The 22527-nt window shown below is 43.2% G+C and overlaps 1 protein-coding gene across 1 annotated transcript in view; it reads right to left on the minus strand.

Moving 5' to 3' along the window:
• Positions 1 to 1920: 1920 nt before the first annotated feature.
• PRMT2 (protein arginine methyltransferase 2) overlaps positions 1921 to 22527 on the minus strand; it is a 38797-nt gene continuing 18190 nt past the window's right edge. Inside the window, 5 exon segments of the mRNA XM_027124971.1 lie at positions 1921 to 2514; positions 3059 to 3230; positions 4589 to 4725; positions 5527 to 5656; positions 6908 to 7083. Of these exon segments, the coding sequence (XP_026980772.1) occupies positions 2482 to 2514; positions 3059 to 3230; positions 4589 to 4725; positions 5527 to 5656; positions 6908 to 7083 (648 nt within the window). The 3' untranslated portion in view covers positions 1921 to 2481.

The raw sequence follows: 22527 nt of genomic DNA on the forward strand, positions 1-22527 counted from the left end.
ATGAGAGAATATCCAAGGGTGCCTCCTACTCAGCGGCCCCAAGAGGAGTCCTGCCTGCTCGCTCAGGTCTGGATATCCCCCTAGGGTGATGGCCCGTCTGGACCATCTGCTTGGCTCTCCCGGATGCTGGAAGAGGACCCACACTCCCCCCATGGCCGACACCAGGGAAGGGCCCAGGAGCTCAAGATCCAACACAGTGAAAGACAGGATGGGTGAGTGAGCTGGACAGCAGGTTGGTAGAAAGTCGCCAGGATGCCTGTGAGTCACGTGGGGCACAGTGAGTAGTTTCCAACAAATGTGTAAAGGAACCTAATACACAGAAGAGAGAAAGTAGGGCAGAAACAACATGTACAGCAAGAATGACCCAGAATTTTCTAAGACTGACAAACAATATCAACCCACAGATTCAAGAAGCTCCATGACAATGTAATAAAAATGCTGAAATCAAAGACAAAGAACAAATATTAAAGCAGGAGGAGCAAAAAAAGGCACCGAGCATTGGATTCGACAGCACAGAGCTGTTCAACTGCGAACACGATTATCCTTCAAGGAAAGGGAAGACTGACCCCAGCGGCTGCCACTGCCCCCACAGGCCCAGGAGGTGAGGCTGCTTCCTCTTCACAGGGCAGGGATGGGGGCGGTGCCTCTTCGGTTTCAGGGCACCAGGATGACCCAGTCCAGGGCCTCAAGAGTGGGGCCCTCACAGAGAGCTCCTTGGGTGGCCCAAGCGGAAGGGTCACTGCCACCCAGTGGGCTTGGAGGGAAGAGCATCAAACCAAAGAGGATTATTGTCCAGACCTAAATACTGATGGAACTTGCCTTGCTAGGTTTTGGACATGCCTGGGACTCACCACCTTTTTATTCCTTCCAAGTTCCCCTTTCAGAGTGGGAGTGTCTGTCCTGTGTCTGTCCTGTCACTATGTTTTAGAAGCACAAACTCATGTGGTTCCATGAGTCACCTCTGGATGAATCCTACCTCAAGTCTCACATATATCTGGTTTTGATGAGATTTAGAGGAGACTTTGGACTTCGGAGCTGGTGCTGGATTGAGTCAAGACTTTAGGGCTGTTGGGATGGAAAGGAATGTATTTGCAGGTGAGGACATGAATTTGGGGGACCCGGGGGCAGAATGCTATGGTCTGTGTCCCTCCAAAATTCACATGCTGAGGCCTGTGTTTGAGCTGCTGTAACAGAGTATCATAGGCTGGGTGTCTTATAAACAACAGAAACATCTGTCTCAGAGCTCTGGAGGCTGAGAAGTCCAAGGTCAAACACCAGCAGATTCAGTGTCTGGTGAGGCTCCCTTCCTGGTTCAGTCTTCCTGCTGTGTCCTCACATGGAGGAACGGGACCAGGGTGCTCTCTGGGGCCTCTTTTATAAGGACACTAATCCCATCCTTGGGGCTCCACCCTCATGACCTCATTACCTCCCAAAGGCCCCATCTCCTAACACCACCATATTAGGGATTAGTTTTCAACACATAAATTTTGAGAGGTCACAAACCTTCAGTCTACAGCAAATTCACAGTGTACAAGCCCATTCACACAATGTTTGAAACCAGGCTCAAGTCTTCTCTGGTCATAGAAGCCAGGTATCAGCCTTGGGGGTGGTTCTGAGTGGGAGGGGCACTTGGGGCCTCCAGCGTGTTGGAGGGTCTGGGCCTGAACACTGGTTACACGTGTGCCCACTTTGTGAAACTCCATCCATCTGTATACTCATGACTTACGCGGTTTGGTGTATATAATTTATATTTCAATAAAAAGTTAACTAAAAATCAAAACCACACACACCTAAAAATGCAGACATGTACCTACTGGCATGAAAGTTTCTTCATAATATTAGATGAGAAAGGTTACAGAGCAATGCACACAGTATGATCCGTGCTTTTGCAAAATAATGTATGTGCACAGAACCAGGATATACACCAACATTCATTTATTAAAAAATATTTATTGAGCATGTACTATGTGCCGACACATAATTTATCTGGAAGACGTCTCTACAAGTGGACTACCCCATGCAGAGCCCCATCGCATGCATCGCACCTCAGGCTCCCACGAGGCTCTATGTGACCCCACATCCCACGAGCTGAGTGGGTGAGCCGAGGGCGGGAAGGACACGCACACACGACGCACGAACAGCCACCTTCACAGGAGCACAGGGTTGACGAGAGTGTCCTACGAGCTTAGAACTAGACCTGGCTGAGGGACACTGGGCCATCAACTACCCACAGGTGGACACCTGGAAACACAGCCCAGTTCTAAGGACAGGCAGGACAGTGACAATGGCGAGCGTGGACCCCGAGGAGCATGGGCGCATCTGGGGAGGGCCCGCGGCCCCGCGCCCTCGTGTAAGGGTGTTACCACCCCATCCTGGTGCAAGTCCGCAACTTCCACAGGACACGCGTTCCCGTCCAGGGCCGACGCCACTGAGTCGCGTCTGTCCCTCCACAACGCTGCATCCCGCACAGAGCTGCACCTGTCATCTCCAGATGGGAAAGACTTTCTCTCCAACCTGAGAAAGACAAAGAAAACAAACCAATCAGATGATAAATCATTTCAGTTTGATTAACACACAGTATTTCCTAATAATAATTTAATAGTGGACAAGAGTCTGGTATCCAGGTGCAGACTTACAACAACAAACATTTCAACTTTTTTAACGTAAATCAGCATAAAGCAAAGCGCAAAACAGGTACTACAAAATAAAGGGAAACCATTTGATTATTTTCTTCCCTCTCCTGCATTAACCCTAAGTCTGAAGAGGAGGATTTCCCGTGGGATTTGTGAGCCGTGAGCCCTAAGGCCCCGCCTGGCCACATGCTCACTTCAGCCCTCTAACTGCTGCCACGGCCAGAACACGACTCCACCGCACGTCCACATTGCCCACGGCAAGGCATGCGGGGGGAGCGAGGCTGCACCATGGCCCGGCCCTCGGCCCCAGCTCTGGCCACGGGGTCCGCCGGGTGGGACTAGGCATCTGCCGCTGCAACCGCCACAGACCCACCAGCTGCCCGGACTGGCACCACAGCCCGTGACTCCACAGCTAAATATCTTACTTTCTGTGACCCGGGGTCTTGTCTAGAAGTGACGGACCAGCTCAGAGTGACAGACATGTGCCGTCTCCACACGGGGTTTCTCTGCAACACCACTGAGCCTGTGACCACGTCTCCCGCGAGGACGGACACGGGCTCGTCCATCATGAACAGCACCTGCTTCCAGTGGGTGGTGCTGCAAGACAGGGGCGTGGTGTCACCCCTCAGGGAGCCCATGGGGACTGCCATGCCCCCACCCTGTGATCAGACGGCTTCATGGGACCCACGTGGACCCACAACCCGGGGGGCCTCCTGGACGCTGCACAGACTCCCTGGTGCCAAGGAGGCTGGGCCTCAGGGGCACGTGGCCAGACCCAGGTCCCCAGGGGCCGCCTGTCCCCAGCCCCTCGTGGGGTCGACCCAGCCTCCACGAGCTGGCACGGCAGTGCCCACCCAAAGCCACCTTCTCTGAACTGCTGACGCCCACGGTTCTAGTTTCTGCAGTTAAAGTGAGATACATGCTGCTGAAATCGTGTCCAAAAAAAGTCATAATTCCTGTGAAGGTTCAGCTGAGTGTGAGCAAACAAGTGCAGCATTTGGGGGAGCAGTGACACCCCGGATTCTGTAAGTCCTGTGACTCTCACACCCAAGCGCCTGAAAGGACCCAGGTCACACCCCGCAGTGAGGTTCTGCTGTGTCTCCCCTTCGTGTCACATCCTCCCTGACGCTGGGCCACCCCCTCAGCCACCGTGATGGGGGTCTCCCTCCCTGGCCCACGCCCTGCCCCCCATCCCGTCCCCATGCCACCTGTGTGTGGATGACCCCACGCGGACGCTCAGGTGGGAAACACCGGGCACACACAGTTCGTGGGGGCCCCTGAGGCCCCTCTCCTGCGGGCCCTGGAAGGAGGCTCTGGCCAGGCAGCTCGCTCTCCTGCTCGACTTCCACAAAGGACGCTGAGGACCCCTGGGCCCCAAGACCGCGGGGTGTCTGACTCAGGCATCTGCGCCCCTCCCTGGGCCTTGCTCACTTCTGCCGATCACACGGTGCAGGGGAGCATTGGGGCCGTCCCTGAAAGGGGCAGCGGAAGTCCCTGAATGAAGGTGGCGCCCCCCCGAGGGGCCACTGTGTCCGGCAGCACGACAGACAAGGTGCGCTTCCCCACACGCAGGAGCAAGCGTGCAGACTCGAAACCTTACTGCTCAGAAGATGCATCTCGGGAAATATCTGCCTTCCCCAGAAGTCGGAGTAAAAGCCCCTGGAACCCTGTGGGCTGTTTCTGTGTCAGATGGTGAAGAGCTGCAGCAGCGTTTGGGGCCACGGAGAGAAGGTGAAGCCTGACCATCCAGGGTGTCAGGGACCCCTGACCCCGGCCCCGAGGAAGCCCGATGCCAGGGGGGGCAACCTGGACTCACCGCCAGCCCTCCCGCCCCTGGGCCAGGGCTCAACCGCGTCTGGAGAGATTTGGGCCCACTCCCGATATTACTAGATCTTGAAACTCGTGGCTCTGCCAGGCTTTGTGTGCTGCCCCAGGAGAAGGAGGGGCACACTCACGGGTGCAGCGGGCCCGTGCTCAGCACCAGCTGTGGCTCATCCTCCTCCAGGTTCTGGAACCGGACACTGAACCAGGCTGTGAATCCGTGGAGGGTGCCTGCCTTCTTGATGTCAAAGTGCAGCTCACCTTTCATCATCTGTGTTCAAGCAAATGAGTCAGAAAAGGGCGCTGGGGACCGGGAAGCAGCTCCCGCCTCCATGGGGCTCCGTCCCGAATCCCACAGCACACTGCCCCAGGCAGCCACGCCGTCTATTGCAGTAGTTATGCCACAAATCTGTAACTTGCTAGTTTAGCTGAACACATCAAAAACCATATCTCCTCCTAGGGAAAGTAAATGTTAAAACCTGCATCCTGAACTCAAAGGCTGCAGATAATCAGAAAAGGTTTTGAGCAATTTGGGTCTCATCTGCCTAATTTTCTGTCCCCAAATTCAGGTGGAATACTTCCTTTTCTCAATTCTTTGTACAAATATAAAGCTCCAGACTGAGTCTCTACAATCCCCAAACTAACTAAAGCGTCAAAAGTTCAGTTTGCACGTGGTTTTGCCCATCTAAGCTCCAGAAGGGGCTTCCTCCACCTCAGAGCAGCCCTTATAATGGGGTCGTCCGGAGCCCACACACGCCACCTCGTGGCCACAGAGGGTAAGTAAAAGAATTTTAAGAATTTTCTCATCAATGGGAGTTAAAAAAACTTAGAAAAAAGATTTAATTCAAATTCCATGATGAAACATATAATTTATTTGAATCTGAAGATGCTGAGAATATTAGACATAAATCTAAAAGTAACTGAAGACGTTAAAGAGGTTAACTATAAAGAAAATAACCTAAAAATACAAAAAACAAAATCAGAATAGGAAAAAAAAAAGACTGTGGGAAAATCAATAGCAACAAGTTTAACTTGTTTATTTGAACAGGGAGGAAGGGTCACCTCTTCTCACCTCGAGGTCGGCGATCTGCACGGTTCTCATGTCCAGCTGTAATATGGTGCATGGCTCAGAGAGACAGTCTTCTGGTTTCAAAATGTGGTTATACTTGGGCTTCGAAAAAAACTCCTTAATTGCTAAAGATCTGGGGAAAAGTCAAAGTAATTTTGCTCAATATCATTTACCCACATCTCAGGCTATCACGCCTCCTCTGCGTCAGCAGGAATTCTAACTCACCGGGCGAGAGGCGGGGCTGAGACGGCCAGCCCTCCGGGGACCCTCAGTGTCCTACTCGCGGGGTCTCAGCACACACCCAGAGAACACGGAATCCACGGGAAATTAAATGTTAACGAATGGTGTGAGAGGAGAACAGACATCTCCTCCAAGGGGCCAACCAGTGTCCCGGATAACGTGCGGCCTCAGCACGTTATCCCCCCACCCTCCAGTTCACGGTGCGCCTTTTCCGGACACCACAGACCGTGTTCAGAGCTTCCTCCATCTTTCCTTGTCGCTTTCATTACGGAGCGTTAATTCGGGCAGCATGAGAAACCACACCCCACCCCCACCCCCTGCTCTTTTCAAACCTTCCCAGCCCTTCCCACACATTAGTCCTACATGAACCACGGAACGACTCTGTTGGAGACCCTTCCTCTCCAACCCCTTTGGGATTTGGGTTGAGAGTACATTGACTAGGGAAGATTCCATACCTTTATGTTGATACATTTTCTTTTTTTGAGTTTTTTAACAAAAAACAAAAAGGCCCAGAGGCCCCCATCTTGCTGCCAACTCCCCAGCTGGACACTTAGCAGGTGTCCAGGCTCATTGAACAGAAGCTTCTTTCTGCCTCTGACAAAGGGGCCCTTCCCTAATTCCAGGGCTGCTGCTGGGTCTCTCCTGCCCACGTCCCACGGCACCTCAGAGGGGACGCAGCCGACACGTGTCACTATCCTTCTCAGAGGAGGCAATGTGACAACCATGAAGGCCTTGAGAGAAGACTGTTTTATGTTAAAACCTGAAGCTCTACCACAAGCCTGACGTATGTTACACACGAGGAACTGAACTTTTGTGGAGCACCGCTTTCTTTGCCAAATGCCAGCGATGCCTTCACTAACACATTTTCTGACTCCTGTTAAAAAGTTACGGCTCTTAGTGGGAACATCCATTTGTTTTAACAGCCCACGCATTTATAAACATGACTTTATTTTTCCCATTATATTTGGGGTCTTATAAATGGGACACTTCAATTTCCCATCACATCTGTTGGTTTAAAGACCTGTAAGGCAACGTGCAAACTTCTTAGTCACGTGAGCAAAGTGAGCTCAGCACGGTGGCAGCTCTGAGACCTGCAGCCCGCCCCGCATGCTCCCGCAGCCCGGGAGCGCCCGGTGACACTCACTTGAGGGCACTGAGGTCGAACTCGTAGGCGTTGTCCCAGAAGAGCACCTTGCTGCGGTAGTCCCTGTCGGCGCTGCAGGGCACCAGGTGCAGCGCGGCCGTGGTCGGCCAGATGACCCCGTCCTCCTTCAGCCACGCGTCCCGGGCATAGAGGATGGACTCGATCATGAACTCAAACTGCAGGGAGGGAGACGCACAGGAGACACCGTGTCTGTGCAGCCCCCTCGCTGCTCAGATTCTGGGGTCTTCACGTCTGTCACCTCCAGAGGCACAGAACGGGCTGAGCTGCCCGGCCCAGGGGAGGGCTTCTCTTGCGCCCACACGGCAGTGGTCACCGAGTCCAGTCACAGCCTGGGTTTAAGCCCCATCGAGCCGCGTGGAGCTCGGAACTGGGCGTGGCTAATGGGCGGGAAATCAGCCTCTCGCCCACCCCACTCACTCAGCAGTCAGCTGTCCCCACGTTCCTAAAGCCCTCAAGTGTTTCAGGGTGTTAACTCTCCAACAATATCAACCTGGTCTGGGGTATCCTCAGGATTCTCACCACCCTTTAAGTTGGCTGAAGTCACTTCTTAAAAACGTGGAACACTGGGGGCGGAGTCAAGATGGCGTACTAGGAGGACTCGGAATTTGCGTCTCCACACAACTAGGGCACCTACCAGGCACCGGTGGGGACCCATGGACACCTAAGAGGACGGGAGGAACCCTCAACGACCGGCAGGAAGTGGGGGGAGTGAGGGGGAAGGAGAAGCAGAGGTGGGACAGGATTGGCTCCCCTAAGGGGCGCCTGGGGGAGGGGAAGGGAACCCACACCCGAAAGGGGAAATTGGGGGACCGTTGGGAGGGCAAAGGATCAAGAGGGAGCGAGGCCAGGTCTCCCCTGCCCACTTGGGCCTCCAGAAGCCCAGCCTGATCCTCTGCCCTCCCAGCCTCCCTCCTGCTGTGCAGAGCCCAAGCCACACCCCTACATTCAAAGACCCCCTCTGAGACCTGCCCCAATGCGCTGGGTCTAAACCCCACCCACACACCCCCAATCAGGGCCCTACCTCCAAACTCCTTAGCTCCACACTGCAGACGCCCTCCATTCCACGTGCTGCCTCTCCCCTTCCACCCTAAGCAGAGGCCCCACCCCACGCTCAAACGTCACCCCCCACCCACCTAGGTCACGCCCCACCCTAAACCCCACCCCTGCCTATTCCACCTTCACCAGAACTCCACCCTCATAGCCAAGGCTTTTTTTTTTTTTTTTCTTTTTCTTTTGTCCTCTTTTAGATTGGGGTTCCATTTTACCTTGTTGAGTCACTGTCATTGATTCTTTTAGATTTTTGTTTTTCCTAATAAACCTTTTATTTTTCTAATTTTATTTTATTCTTTATACTTCGTTAGTGATCTCTCCTCCTGGCTTGTTGCCCCCCCCCCCCCTTTTTTTTTTTTTTTTTTTTTTTGTTTTTTTTTTTTTTTTTTATTGTTCTTCTTCTTTTTTTTTTTTTTTTTTTCTTTTTTTTTTTTTTTAATGTGCCATGAAGCTTGCAGGATCCTGGTTCCCAGGCTGGAGGTCAGGCCCGAGCTCCCGTGGTGGGAGCTTGGAGTCCAAACCACTGGACTAACAGAGAACCTCAGACCCCAGGGAATATCAATTGGAGCCAGGCCTCCAGGAGGTCTTCGTCTCAGCACCAAGACCCAGCTGTATCCAACTGCCTGCCAACTCCACTGCTGGACATCTCAGGCCAAACAACCAGTAAGACAGGAATACAGCACCACCCATCAAAAAATATATATATAACGACAAAAAAATATGTTCCAGACAAAGGAGCAAGGTAAAAACCTACAAGACCAAATAAATGAAGACGAAATATGCAACATACCGGACAAAGAATTCAGAGTAATGATAGTAAAGATGATCCAAAATCTCAGAAACAGAATGGAGAAAATACAAGAAACATTTAACAAGGATCTAGAAGAATTAAAGAGCAAACAAACAGTGATGAATAACACAACTACTCAAATTAAAAATACCCTAGAAGGAATTAATAACAGAATAACTGAGGCAGAAGAACGGATAAGTGACCTGGAAGATAAAAGGGTGGAAATAACCTCCAGGGAGCAGAATAAAGAAAAAAGAATGAAAAGAATTGAGGACAGTCTCAGAGACCTCTGGGACAACATTAAATGCACCAACATTTGAATTATAGGGGTCCCAGAAGAAGAAGAGAAAAAGAAAGGGTCTGAGAAAATATTTGAAGAGATTATAGTCAAAAACTTCGCTAACATGGGATAGGAAATAGTCAATCAAGTCCAGGAAGCGCAGAGAGTACCATACAGGATAAACCCAAAGAGAAACATGCCGAGACACAAACTAATCAAACTATCAAAAATTAAATACAAAGGAAAAAATATTAAAAGCATCAAGGGAACAGCAACAAAGAACATACAAGGGAATCCCCATAAGGTTAACAGATGATTTTTTAGCAGAAACTCTGCAAGCCAGAAGGGAGTGGCAGGACATACTTAAAGTGATGAAAGGGAAAAACCTACAACAAAGGTTACTCTACCCAGCAAGGATCTCATTCAGATTCAATGGAGAAATTAAAACCTTTACAGATAAGCAAAAGTTAAGAGAATTCAGCACCACCAAACCAGCTTTACAACAAATGCTAAAGGAACTACTCCAGACAGGAGACACAAGAGGAGGAAAAAAACTACAAAAACAAACCCAAAACAATTAAGAAAATGGTAATAGGAACATACATATCGATAATTACCTTACACGTGAATGGATTAAATGCTCCAATCAAAAGACATAGACTGGCTGAATGGATACAAAAACAAGACCCATACGTATGCTGTCTACAGAGACCCACTTCAGACCTAGGGACACATACAGACTGAAAGTGAGGGTATGGAAAAAGATATTCCATGCAAATGGAAATCAAAAGAAAGCTGGAGTAGCAATTCTCATATCAGACAAAACAGACTTTAAAATAAAGACTATTACAAGAGACAAAGAAGGACACTACATAATGATCAAGGGATCAATCCAAGAAGAAGATATAACAATTGTAAATATATATGCACCCAACACAGGAGCACCTCAATACATAAGGCAAATGCTAACACCCATAAAAGGGGAAATCGACAGTAACACAATAATGGTACGGGACTTTAAAACCCCACTTTCGCCAATAGACAGATCATCCAAAATGAAAATAAATAAGGAAACACAAGCTTTAAATGACACATTAAACAAGATGGACTTAATTGATATTTATATGATATTCCATCCAAAAACAAACAGAATACTTTCTTCTCAAGTGCTCATAGAACATTCTCCAGGATACATCATATCCTGGGTCACAAATCAAGCCCTGGTAAATTTAATAAAATTGAAATTGTATCAGGTATCTTTTCTGACCACAACCTATGAGACTAGATATCAATTACAGGGAAAAAATCTGTAAAAAATACGAACACATGGAGGCTAAACAATACACTACTAAATAACCAAGAGATCACTGAAAAGATCAAAGAGGAAATAAAAAAATACCTAGAAACAAATGACAATGAAAACACAATGACCCAAAACCTATGGGATGCAGCAAAAGCAGTTCTAAGAGGGAAGTTTATAGCAATACAATCCTACCTCAAGAAACAAGAAAAATCTCAAACAACCTAACCTTACACCTAAAGCAATTAGAGAAAGAACAAAAAACCCCCAAAGTTAGCAGAAGGAAAGAAATCATAAAGATCAGATCAAAAAAAAATGAAAAAGAAATGAAGGAAACGATAGCAAAGATCAATAAAACTAAAAGTTGGTTCTTTGAAAAGATAAACAGAATTGATAAACCGTTAGCCAGACTCACCAAGAAAAAAAGGGAGAAGACTCAAATCAACAGAAATAGAAATGAAAAAGGAGAAGTAACAACTGACACTGCAGAAATGCAAAGGATCATGAGAGATTACTACAAGCAACTCTATGCCAATAAAATGGACAACCTGGAAGAAATGGACAAATTCTTAGAAAAGCACAACCTTCCAAGACTGAACCAGGAAGAAACAGAAAATATAAACAGACGAAACACAAGCACTGAAATTGAAATTGTGATTAAAAATCTTCCAACAAACAAAAGCCCAGGACCAGATGGCTTCACAGGCGAATTCTATCAAACATTTAGAGAAGAGCTAACACCTATCCTTCTCAAACTCTTCCAAAATATAGCAGAGGAAGGAACACTCCCAAACTCATTCTACGAGGCCACCATCACCCTGATACCAAAACCAAACAACGATATCACAAAAAAAGAAAACTACAGCCAATATCTCTGATGAACACAGATGCAAAAATCCTCAACAAAATACTAGCAAACAGAATCCAACAGCACAATTAAAAGGATCATACACCATGATCAAGTGGGGTTTATCCCAGGAATGCAAGGATTCTTCAATATATGCAAATCAATCAATGTGATAAACAATATTAGCAAATTGAAGGATAAAAACCATATGATAATCTCAATAGATGCAGAAAAAGCTTTTGACAAAATTCAACACCCATTTATGATAAAAACTCTCCAGAAAGTAGACATACAAGGAACCTACCTTAACATAATAAAGGCCATATATGACAAACCCATAGTCAACATCATTCTCAATGGTGAAAAACTCAAACCATTTCCTCTAAGATCAGGAACAAGACAAGGTTGCCCACTCTCACCACTATTATTCAACATAGTTTTGGAAGTTTTAACCACAGCAATCAGAGAAGAAAAATAAATAAAAGGAATCCAAAGCAGAAAAGAAGAACTGTCACTGTTTGCAGATGACATGATACTATACATAGAGAATCCTAAAGATGCTACCAGAAAACTACTAGAGCTAATTAATGAATTTCGTAGAGTAGCAGGATACAAAATTAATGCACAGAAATCTCCTGCATTCCTATACACTAATGATGAAAAATCTGAAAGAGAAATTAAAGAAACACTTCGATTTACTATTGCAACATAAAAATTAAAATACCTAGGAATAAACCTACCTAAGGAGACAAAGACCTGTATGCAGAAAACTATAAGACACTGATGAAAGAAATTAAAGATGATACAAACAGATGGAGAGATATACCATGTTCTTGGATTGGAAGAATCAACATTGTGAAAATGACTGTACCACCCAAAGCAATCTACAGATTCAATGCAATCCCTATCAAACTACCAATGGCATTTTTCACAGAACTAGAACAAAAAATTGCACAATTTGTATGGAAACACAAAATACCCCAAATAGCCAAAACAATCTTCAGAAAGAAAAACAGAGCTGGAGGAATGAGGCTCCCGGACTTCAGACTAAACTACAAAGCTACAGTATCAAGACAGTATGGTACTGGCATAAAAACAGAAATATAGATCAATGGAACAGGATATAGAAAGCCCAAAGATAAAGCCGCACACATGTCACCTTATCTTTGATAAAGGAGGCAAGATTATACAATGGAGAAAAGACAGCCTCTTCAAAAGTGGTGCTGGGAAAACTGGACAGCTACATGTAAAAGGATGAAATTAGAACACTTCCTAACACCATACCCAGAAATAAACTCAAAATGGATTAAAGACCTAAATGCAAAGCTAGACAGTATAAAACTCTTAGAGGAAAACATAGGCAGAACACTCTGTGACATAAATCAGAGCAAGATCCTTTTTGACCCACCTCCTAGAGAAATGGAAATGAAAACAAAAATAAACAAATGGGACCTAATGAAACTTCAAAGCTTTTGCACAGCAAAGGAAACCATAAATAAGACCAAAAGACAACCCTCAGAATGGGAGAAAATATTTGCAAATGAAGCAACTGACAAAGGATTAATCTCTAAAATATACAAGCAGCTCATGCAGCTCAATATAAAAAAAACAAACAACCCAATCCAAAAATGGGCAGAAGAACTAAATAGACATTTATCCAAAGAAGATATACAGACTGCCAACAAACACACGAAAAGATGCTCAACATCACTAATCATTAGAGAAATGCAAATCAAAACTACAATGAGGTATCACCTCACACCAGTCATCAAAAAATCTACAAAAAATAAATGCTTGAGAGGGTGTGGAGAAAAGGGAACCCTCTTGAACTGTTGGTGGGAATGTAAATTGATACAGCCACTATGGAGAACAGTATGGAGGTTCCTTAAAAAACTAAAAATAGAACTACCATATGACCCAACAATCCCACTACTGGGCATATACCCTGAGAAAACCATAATTCAAAGAGTCATGTACCACAATGTTCACTGCAGCACTATTTACAATAGCCAGGACATGGAAGCAACCTAAGTTTCCATCAACAGATGAATGGAGAAAGAAGATGTGACACATGTATACAATGGAATATTACTCAGCCATAAAAAGAAACGAAACTGAGTTATTTGTAGTGAGGTGGATGCACCTAGAGTCTGTCATACAGAGTGAAGTCAGTCAGAAAGAGAAAAACAAATACCGTATCCTAACACATATGTATGGAATCACAAAAAGAAAAAAAAGGTTCTGATGAACCTAGGAGCAGGACAGGAATAAAGACACAGAGATAGGGTATGGACTTGAGGACACGGGGAGGGGGAAGGGTAAGCTGGGACGAAGTGAGAGAGTGGCATGGACATATATATACTACCAAACGTAAAATAGATAGCTAGTGGGAAGCAGCTGCATGACACAGGGAGATCAGCTCGGTGCTTTGTGACCACCTAGAGGGGTGGGATAGGGGGGGTGGGAGGGAGATGCAAGAGGGAGGGGATGTGGGGATATACGTACACATATAGCTGATTCACTTTGTTACACAGCAGCATCCAACACACCATTCTAAAGCAATTATAGTCCAATAAAGATGTTTAAAAAAAAAAAAGTAACTGTTCCTAGATTATATTTGACTATGTCAATTTCCTGGCCTAATTTTGAATAAAATGTTGATGTTTATTTAACAAAGAAAAAAAAAGTGGAACATCAAAGCAGGAGTGCCACAGAGGTCACGTTGCACCGAAGTCAAGAGCGGCCCAGCGCCCCTAGGTGCCCCTCGGGAGTGTTGAATTTTGAGAATTCTTTGTATAGTCAGGATACACACTGGATATGTGATTTGCAAATATTTTCTCCTAACCTTAGCCTGTCTTTTCATTCTCTTAACACTCTTTTACAGGACAGACATTTTTACTTTTGACGAAGTCCAATTTATCAACTTTTTCTTTAATAGATTATGCTTTTAGAGTCACACCTAAAAACCCTTTGACTAACCCAGGAACACTTTCTCCTGTGATTTCTTCTGAGAGTTTTATAGTTTTATGTTCTAAGCAATTAGATCTGTAATCAATTTTGAGTTCATTGTTTAGTATGAGGTATGAGGCTTAAAGATGAAGTTCTTTTTTTTTTTGCACATGGATGGCCAACTGTTCCAATATAATTAGGTGAAAAGACTATCTTTTCTCCATTAAATTAACTTTGCCCCTCTGTTAAGAATCAGTTGACCGTATTTGTAGGAATATACTGTCTATTCTGTTCCATCGACTTACGTGTCTATCGTTTCACTAGTTTCACAGTCTTGACTACCAGAGCTTTATACTAAGTTTTAAAGTCAGGTACTATAAGTCTTCCAATTTTGTTCTTTTAAAAATTGTATCAGCTATTCTAGTTTGTTTACATTCCACATAAATTTTACAATGAACTTATCTACAAAAACTCCTGCTTAGATTTTTACTGGAATCGTATTAAATCTACAGATTAATCTGGGGAGAAGAGACATCCTTAGAAGGTTGTCTTCCAGCCCATGAACAATGTGCATCTACCGGCATCACGTAGTTTTCAGCATACAGATCTTGTACGTTTTGTCAGATTTCATCATTTTGGAGCTACTGTAAATAGTATTGTACAGTGCTAGTATTTATATAAAAATATGACTGGTTTTTGTATGTTGACTTTGTGATCTTCTTAAACTTGCCTACTAGTCTAGGAAAGTTTTTGGAGATTCCTTGGGATTTTCTACAGAGACAATCATGCTGTTTGAGAAAGGGATGGTTTATTTCTTTGTCTTCGTTCTGTGTGCCTTTCACTTCTTCTCTCCCTTTTGCACTGGTTAGGTTTCCCAGTACAATATGGAGTAGAAGTGGTGGAGCGGCCCTCCCTGCATCACTCCTGCTCTTAGGGGGAAGTTGCCATTCTGTCCTAACAAGTAAAAAGCTGAACAAACTGAAACATCAAGAACTCTTCCTAGATCCGTAAGAGAAATGAGGTCACGGAGCAAACTGCTGCCCCCAAATAGGAGAAATTGAGAGACTAATACAGACGGTCCCCTACTTATGATGGTTCAACTTTACAATGGTGCAATAGGAATTCAGTAAAAACTATGCCTCAGATTTTGAATTTTGATCTTTTCCCAGCTAGCGATACACAGTGCAACGCATGAGCCACACAAGCCACAGCCCTGTCAGCCATGATGCTAGGGTGAACGCCACTTCCAGTACAGTACTGAGTCAATTACACGAGATAGTCAACGCTTTATTATCAAATGGGCTTTGGTTATGATTTTGCCCAACTGTAGGCTCATGTGAGTGCTCTGAGCACATTTAAGGCAGGCAAGGCTCAGCTGTGATGTTCAGGAACTTAGGTGTGTTATGTGCATTTTGAAGTTTTTTGTTTATAAATTTATTTATTTATTTTTGACTGTGTTGGGTCTTCGTTGCTGCACGCGGGCTTTCTCTAGTTGCAGCGAATGGGGGCTACTCTTCGTTGCGGTGCACAGGCTTCTCGTTGTGGTGGCTTCTCTTGTTGCGGAGCACAGGCTCTAGGTGTGCGGGCTTGTGGCACGTGGGCTCTAGAGCACAGGCTCAGTAGTTGTGGCTCACAGGCTTAGCTGCTCTGCGGCATGTGGGATCTTCCCGGACCAGGGCTCAAACCCGTGTCCCCTGCATTGGCAGGTGGATTCTTAACCACTGCGCCACCAGGGAAGTCCCTGCATTTTGGACTTTGATATTTTCAACTTATGATGGGTGTGTCGGGATGCAGCCCCATCGTAAGTCGAGGAGGATCGTACAGAGAATCACAACTTGCCAGGGGAGGAAACATGAACTGTGGTTGACAAGTTGCTGGGGCCCACTGTGGACAAGCCTGAGAGTCAAAGCTCCAGATGGGCTCAGTCACAAGGGTCCCCACAGTAAACGTCAGAGAAAAGCCCCCTCGTGCTTCTGACAAGTTCGAAAGGAAGCATTTGAAATACACCAGAGTATTCTGTTCTTCTTAACAGGGTCTGCACTCAGGAGAAACTAGTTAACAGAACCTAACCAGCTGGAGAACGAGAAATATCCAACTTGAGCCCCCTCCAGCCATCCTGTCCCACCTAAAAGAGGAAAAGAAACTGAGAAGCACCTGTGAAGTTCACAGTGCAGAGGCCCAGGCTCACTGAACACTGAGACCCTAGAAGGACCACAGAACACTCCCCGACCCACATCTCACCACCACATCACTACAGGCCTGTTTGCACTGAACCTTTATCCAGTCATCAAGCCTGGCTATCAGGAGAAAACCACAAGACATACTAACAGTAGAAGACACACAGCAAGGCTTAGAACCAGACTCAGACACAGCAGGGATGCTGTAATTATCAGGCTGGGAATTTAACAACTGTGATTCATATGCTCAGGGCTCTAATGGATAAAGCAGACAGCATGCAGGAACAGATGGGCAATGTAAGCAGAGAAAGGAAAATTCTTGAAAAGAACCAAAAAAAAAAAATGCTCAAGATGAAAAACAATGTAACAGAAACGAAGGATGTCTTCAATGGGCTCGTTAGTTAGGACATAGCTGAGCAACAAGCCTCCAAGCTTGAGGAAATGACAACAGAAACCTCCAAAGCTGAAAAGCACAGAAAACAGGCTAAAAAATACAACAACATATTCAAGGGCTGTAGGACAACAAAAGGTATAGTAGACACAAAACGGAAGTACCAGGAGAAGAATGAGAGGTGGGATCAGAAGAAGTAGTTGAAAAACTAATGACAGAATTTCCCGAAATTAATGTCAAACACCAACCCACAGATCCAGGAGTGCAGAGCACACCAAGCAAGATAAATGTGGGGGAAAAAAAAAAAAAGTAAAACTAGGCATGTCATTTTCAAACTACAGACACTCAAAAGATAAAGAAAAAATCCTGAAAGAAGCTGGGGAGAAAAGACACCTACCTACTGGGGAACAAAGATAAAATTTCATCTGAATTCTCAGAAACCATGCAAGCAAGAAGAGAGTGGAGTGAAATATTTAAAGTGTTGAGAGAAAAAACCCCACCAACCTAGAATTCTGCACCCTGTGAAATTATCCTTCAGAAGTGAAGGAGAAATAAAGACTTTCTCAGACAAACAAAATAGAGGGAACTTGTTGCCAGTAGACCTGCTTTGCAAGAAATGTTAAAAAGTTCTTTAGAAAGAAGGAAAATGATATACAGGCAGATCTCATTTTATTGTGCTTCACAGATACCGTCCTTTTTACAAATTGAAGGCTGTGGCAACCTTGCATCGAGCAACCCTATCGGCACCATTTTCCAAAAGCCTTTGCTCACTTTGTGTCTGTGTGTCACATTTTGGTAATTCTCGCAACATTTCAAACTTTTTCATTATTATTGTATTTGTTATGGTAATCTGTGATTAACATCTTTGATGTTACTATTGCAAAAAGATTAGAACTCACTGAAGGCTCAGATGATGGTTAGCAGTTTTTAGCAATAAAGTATATTTTAATTAAGGTATGTACATTGCTGTTTTAGACATAATGCTACTGCACACCTAACAGACTACAGCACAGTGTAAACAAAACTTTTATATGCACTGGGAAACCAAAAAATTCGTGCAACTTGCTTTATTGCGGTGGTCTGGAACTGAACCTGCAATATCTCTGAGGTCTGCCTGTAGATCAGAAACACGGATCTGCATAAAGAAAATCACTGAAACAGAAATAAATGAAGATAAAACTAAAACTTTTATTTTTCCTATTCTTAATCAATTTAACATCTTGTCCAAAATAATAGCAACACAGTATTTAACCATGTATGCTTATGTACGTATGTGTATCTATACTTATATATAATAAAATGAATGAAAATGATGATACAAGGGACAGGAGGGAGAAATCAGGATTACCCTGTTATCCCAAAGTGCTCACACTAACCATGAAACCTAAGAGTGTTAGATGAAAACAGACTCGGAACAGCTGTAAATACACATTGAAAACTGTACGGAAACCAATTAAAAAAGCAAAAAAGAGCAAGTATAACTGCTATGCTGAGAAAATGGAGTCATATAACATGCTCAATTAAAACCTCAAAAGACAGAGCACCTAAATACTATCGAAATATTAAGAGAGCTAAAGAGAGAAATAGACAGCAATCCAATAACTGTAGGGGACTTCAATAGCCAATTTTCAACAATGGATAAGTCATCCAGGCAGAAAATCATAAGGCGACACTTGACTTAAACTACACATAGACCAGATGGATTAACAGACCTGTACAACATTTCAGGCAACAGCAGCAGAGTATATACATTTTCTCAAGAACTCAAGGAACATTCTCCAGGATAGGTCATATGTTAAACCACAAAACAAGTCTTAATAAATTTAAGAAGACTGAAATCATATCAAACATCTTTTCTCATAGCAATGGTATGAAACTAGAAATCAATTACAAGAAGAAAACTGGAAAATTCACAAATATGTGGAGATTAAACAACATGCTCCCAAACAACCAACGGGTCAAAGAAGAATTCAAAAGGGAAATCAAAAAATATCTTGAGACACACAAAAATGGAAATACAACACACCAAAACATGGGATGCAGCAAAAGCAGCTCTAAGAGGGAAGTTTACGGTAATACTGCCTACATTAAGAAAAAACGAATATCTCAAATAAGCAAATCTAACTTTGCACCTCAAGGAACTAGAAAAAGAAGAACAAATTAGCCCAAAGTTAGTAGAAGGAAGGAAATAAATGAGATAGATACTAACAAGACAACAGAAAAGATCAACGAGTTTCCTTTTTTAAAAGATAAACAAAATAGACAAATCTTTAGCTAGACTTACCAAGAAGAGGACTGAAATATATAAAATTTTAAATGAAAGAGGAGCTATTATAACTGATATCACACAAAGGATCATAAGAGACAGTATGAATAATTATATGCCAACAAATTGGATAACCTAGAAGAAATTGATAAATTCCTAGAAACACAGAGCCTACCAAGAATAAATCATGAAGATACAAGAAATCTGAACAGACCAATTACTATTAGGAGATTGAATCAGTAATCAAAAACCTCCCAACAAAGAAAAGTCCAGGACCAAACTGCTTCACTGACAAATTCCACCAAAAATTTAAAGAATTCATACCAAACCTTCTCAAATTCTTCCAAAAACAGAAGAGGAGGGAACTCTTCCAAATTCATTTCTCATTCTACAAGAGGCCAGCATTACCCTGATACCTAAGCCAGACAAGAACACTACAAGAAAAGAAAATCACAGGCCAATATCCCTAATGAACATAGTTGGAAAATCCTCAATACAATATTAGCAAACCAATTCAACAATACATTAGGGGGAAAGGTCGGGGGAGGGTATGAATTGGAAGGTTGGGATTGGCATATGCTCGCTACTAAATGTAAAACAGACAATCAACAAGAACCTACTGTACAGCACAGGGAACTCTACTCAATACTCTGTAATAACCTACATGGGAAAGAATTTGAAAAAGAATAGATATATGAATACGTATAATTAAGTCACTTTGCTGTACACCTGAAACTAACACAACATTGTGAATCAACTATACTCTAATATAAGATTAAAAATTAAAAAAAATACATTAAAAGGATCACACACCATAATCAAGTGGGATTTATTCCTGGGATGAAGGGATGGTTCAACTTAGCAAATCCATAAATGTAATACGCCACATTAACAAAATGAAGGATGAAAATCATATGATCATCTCAATATACGCAGAAAAAGCATTTGATAAAATTCAACTACCTACCATTATAAAACCTCTCAAAAAACTGGGTATAGGTGGGACATACCACAACATAATAAAGGCCATATATGACAAGCCCACATCTAACATCATACTCAATGGTGAAAAGCTAAAAGTTTTTCCTCTAAGATCAGGAACAAGACAAGGATGCCCCTCTTACCACTTTTATTCAACACAGTCCTAAAAGTCCCAGCACAGCTATTTGGAAAGAAAAAGAAAGAAAAGGCATCCAAATTGGACAGGAAGAAGTAAAAATGTCTCCATTTGAAGATGACATGACACTATATATAGAAAACCCTAAAGACTCCACCAAAAAACTGTTAGAACTAATAAACAAAATTAGTACAGTTGCAGGATACAAAATCAACAAAAATCAGTTGCATTTCTATACACCAACAATGAACTATCAGAAAGAGAAATTAAGAAAACAATCCCATTTATAATTATATCAAAAAAAAAACCTAGGAATAAATTTAACCAAGGAGGTGAAAGATCTGTACATTGAAAACTAAAAGATACTAATGAAAGAAATTGAAGGAGACACAAACAAATGGAAAGATATCCCGTGTTCACGGATAGGAAGAATCAGTATTGTTTAAATGTTCATACTACCCGAAGAAAGCTACAGATACAATGCAATCACTATCAAAATTTCAATGGCATTTTTCACAGAAATAGAAAAAACAATCCTAAAATTTGTATGGAACCACAAAAGACCCCAAATAACCACAGCAATCTTGATAAAGAAGAACAAAGCTAGAGGCATCACACTTCCTGATTTCAAACTAGAGTAATCAAAACTGTATGGAAAAAAAAAAAAAAAAACTGTATGGAATTGGCATAAAAACAGACACATAGATCAATGGAACAGAATGGAGAGCCTAGAAATTAACCCATACATATGAGGTCAACTAATTTTCAACAAATAAGCCAAGAATAGACAATGGGGAAAAGATAATCTCTTCAAAACAGTGCTGGGAAAACTTGATAGCCACCTGCATAAGAATGAAAGCTCCTTGAGACACTGGTCTTGCCAATAATTTTACGGATTAGACACCAAAAGCAAAGGCAACAAAAGCAAAAATAAGTAAGAAGGACTACATTGAACTAAAAAGCTTCCACACAGCAAAGGAAACCATCAACAAAATGAAAAGATATACTATAGAACTGGATAAAATGTCTGTAAACCACTTATCTAATAAGGGATTAATATGCAAAATATATAAAGAACTCATACAACTCAATAGCAAAAATAATAACAAAAACAACCCAATTTAAACTGGGCAAAGACCCTGAATAGATATTTTTCCAAAGAAGACATATAAATGGCCAATAAGTACATGAAAAAGTGCTCAATATCACTAATCATCGGGGAAATGCAAATCAAAACCACAATGAGATACCACCTCACACCTGTTAGGATACGTATTATCAAAAAGATAAGCAGTAACAAAAGCTGGCGAGGATGTGGAGAAAAGGGAAACTCTGTACACAGTTAATGGGACAGACACAGTGGAGCTCCTCAAAAAATTAAAGATAGAACTACCATATGATCCAGCAATTCCACATCTGGGTTTATATCTAAAGGAAAGGAAACCATTGTCTCAAAGAGATACCTATACTCCCATGTTCACTGCAGCATTATCACAATAACCAAGATATGGAAAGAACCTATCCATTGACAGAGGAATAGATGAGGAAAATGTGATTTTATATATTCACACACACAATGGAGTATTATTCAGCCATGAAAAAGAAAGAAATCTTGCCATTTGCAACAACATGGATGAACCTAGAAGGCATTCTGCTAAGTGAAAGAAGCTGGACAAATACTTCATGGTATCACTCATATGTGGAATCTAAAAAAATCTGAACTCAGAGAAACAGTAGGAAAGTGGTTGCCAGGGGCTGTGGGGGTGAAGGAAATAGGGAGAGTCTGGTAATCGGGCACAAGCTTTCAGTAACGAGGTGAACAAGGTCTGAGGATCTGCTGTATACCATAGTGACCACAGTTGATAACACTGTGCTATGTAACTGAAATTTGCTAAGAGAGTAGAACTTAAGTATTCTCACTTTAAAAATAAAGGTAAATATGTGAGGTGACAGATGTATTAATTAGCTCAATGGGGGCAATTCATTGACAATGTATACAGATATCAAATCATCATTCTGTACACTTAAATACCTTACAATTTTGTCAGTTATACCTTAATAAAAGTGAAAATAGATAAAAGAAGTGAGCTTCAGGAGAGAGTAATTTAAAAACTGAGAATTTTTAAAACTTGGAAATGGGCCAGTAAGTGAATATCCCATCAATTTATGAAAACATATATATTTTTTAATTGGGGTATAGTTGCTTCACCACGTTGTGACGGTTTCTGCAAAGTGAACCAGCCATATGTACACACATATCCTCTCCTTTTGGGATTTCTTTCCCATTTAGCTCACCACAGAGCACCGAGCAGAGTTCCCTGTGCTATACAGCAGGTTCTCATTAGTTATCTATTTTATACATAGTAGTATATATATGTCAGTCCCAATCTCCCAATTCATCCCACCCCCCACTTCCCCCCTTGGTCTCCATA

Source organism: Aethalodelphis obliquidens, unplaced genomic scaffold (genome assembly GCF_003676395.1).
Source record: "Aethalodelphis obliquidens isolate GAN/ISIS:26980383/991018 unplaced genomic scaffold, ASM367639v1 scaffold1, whole genome shotgun sequence".
Classification (NCBI taxonomy): Eukaryota; Metazoa; Chordata; class Mammalia; order Artiodactyla; family Delphinidae; genus Aethalodelphis; species Aethalodelphis obliquidens.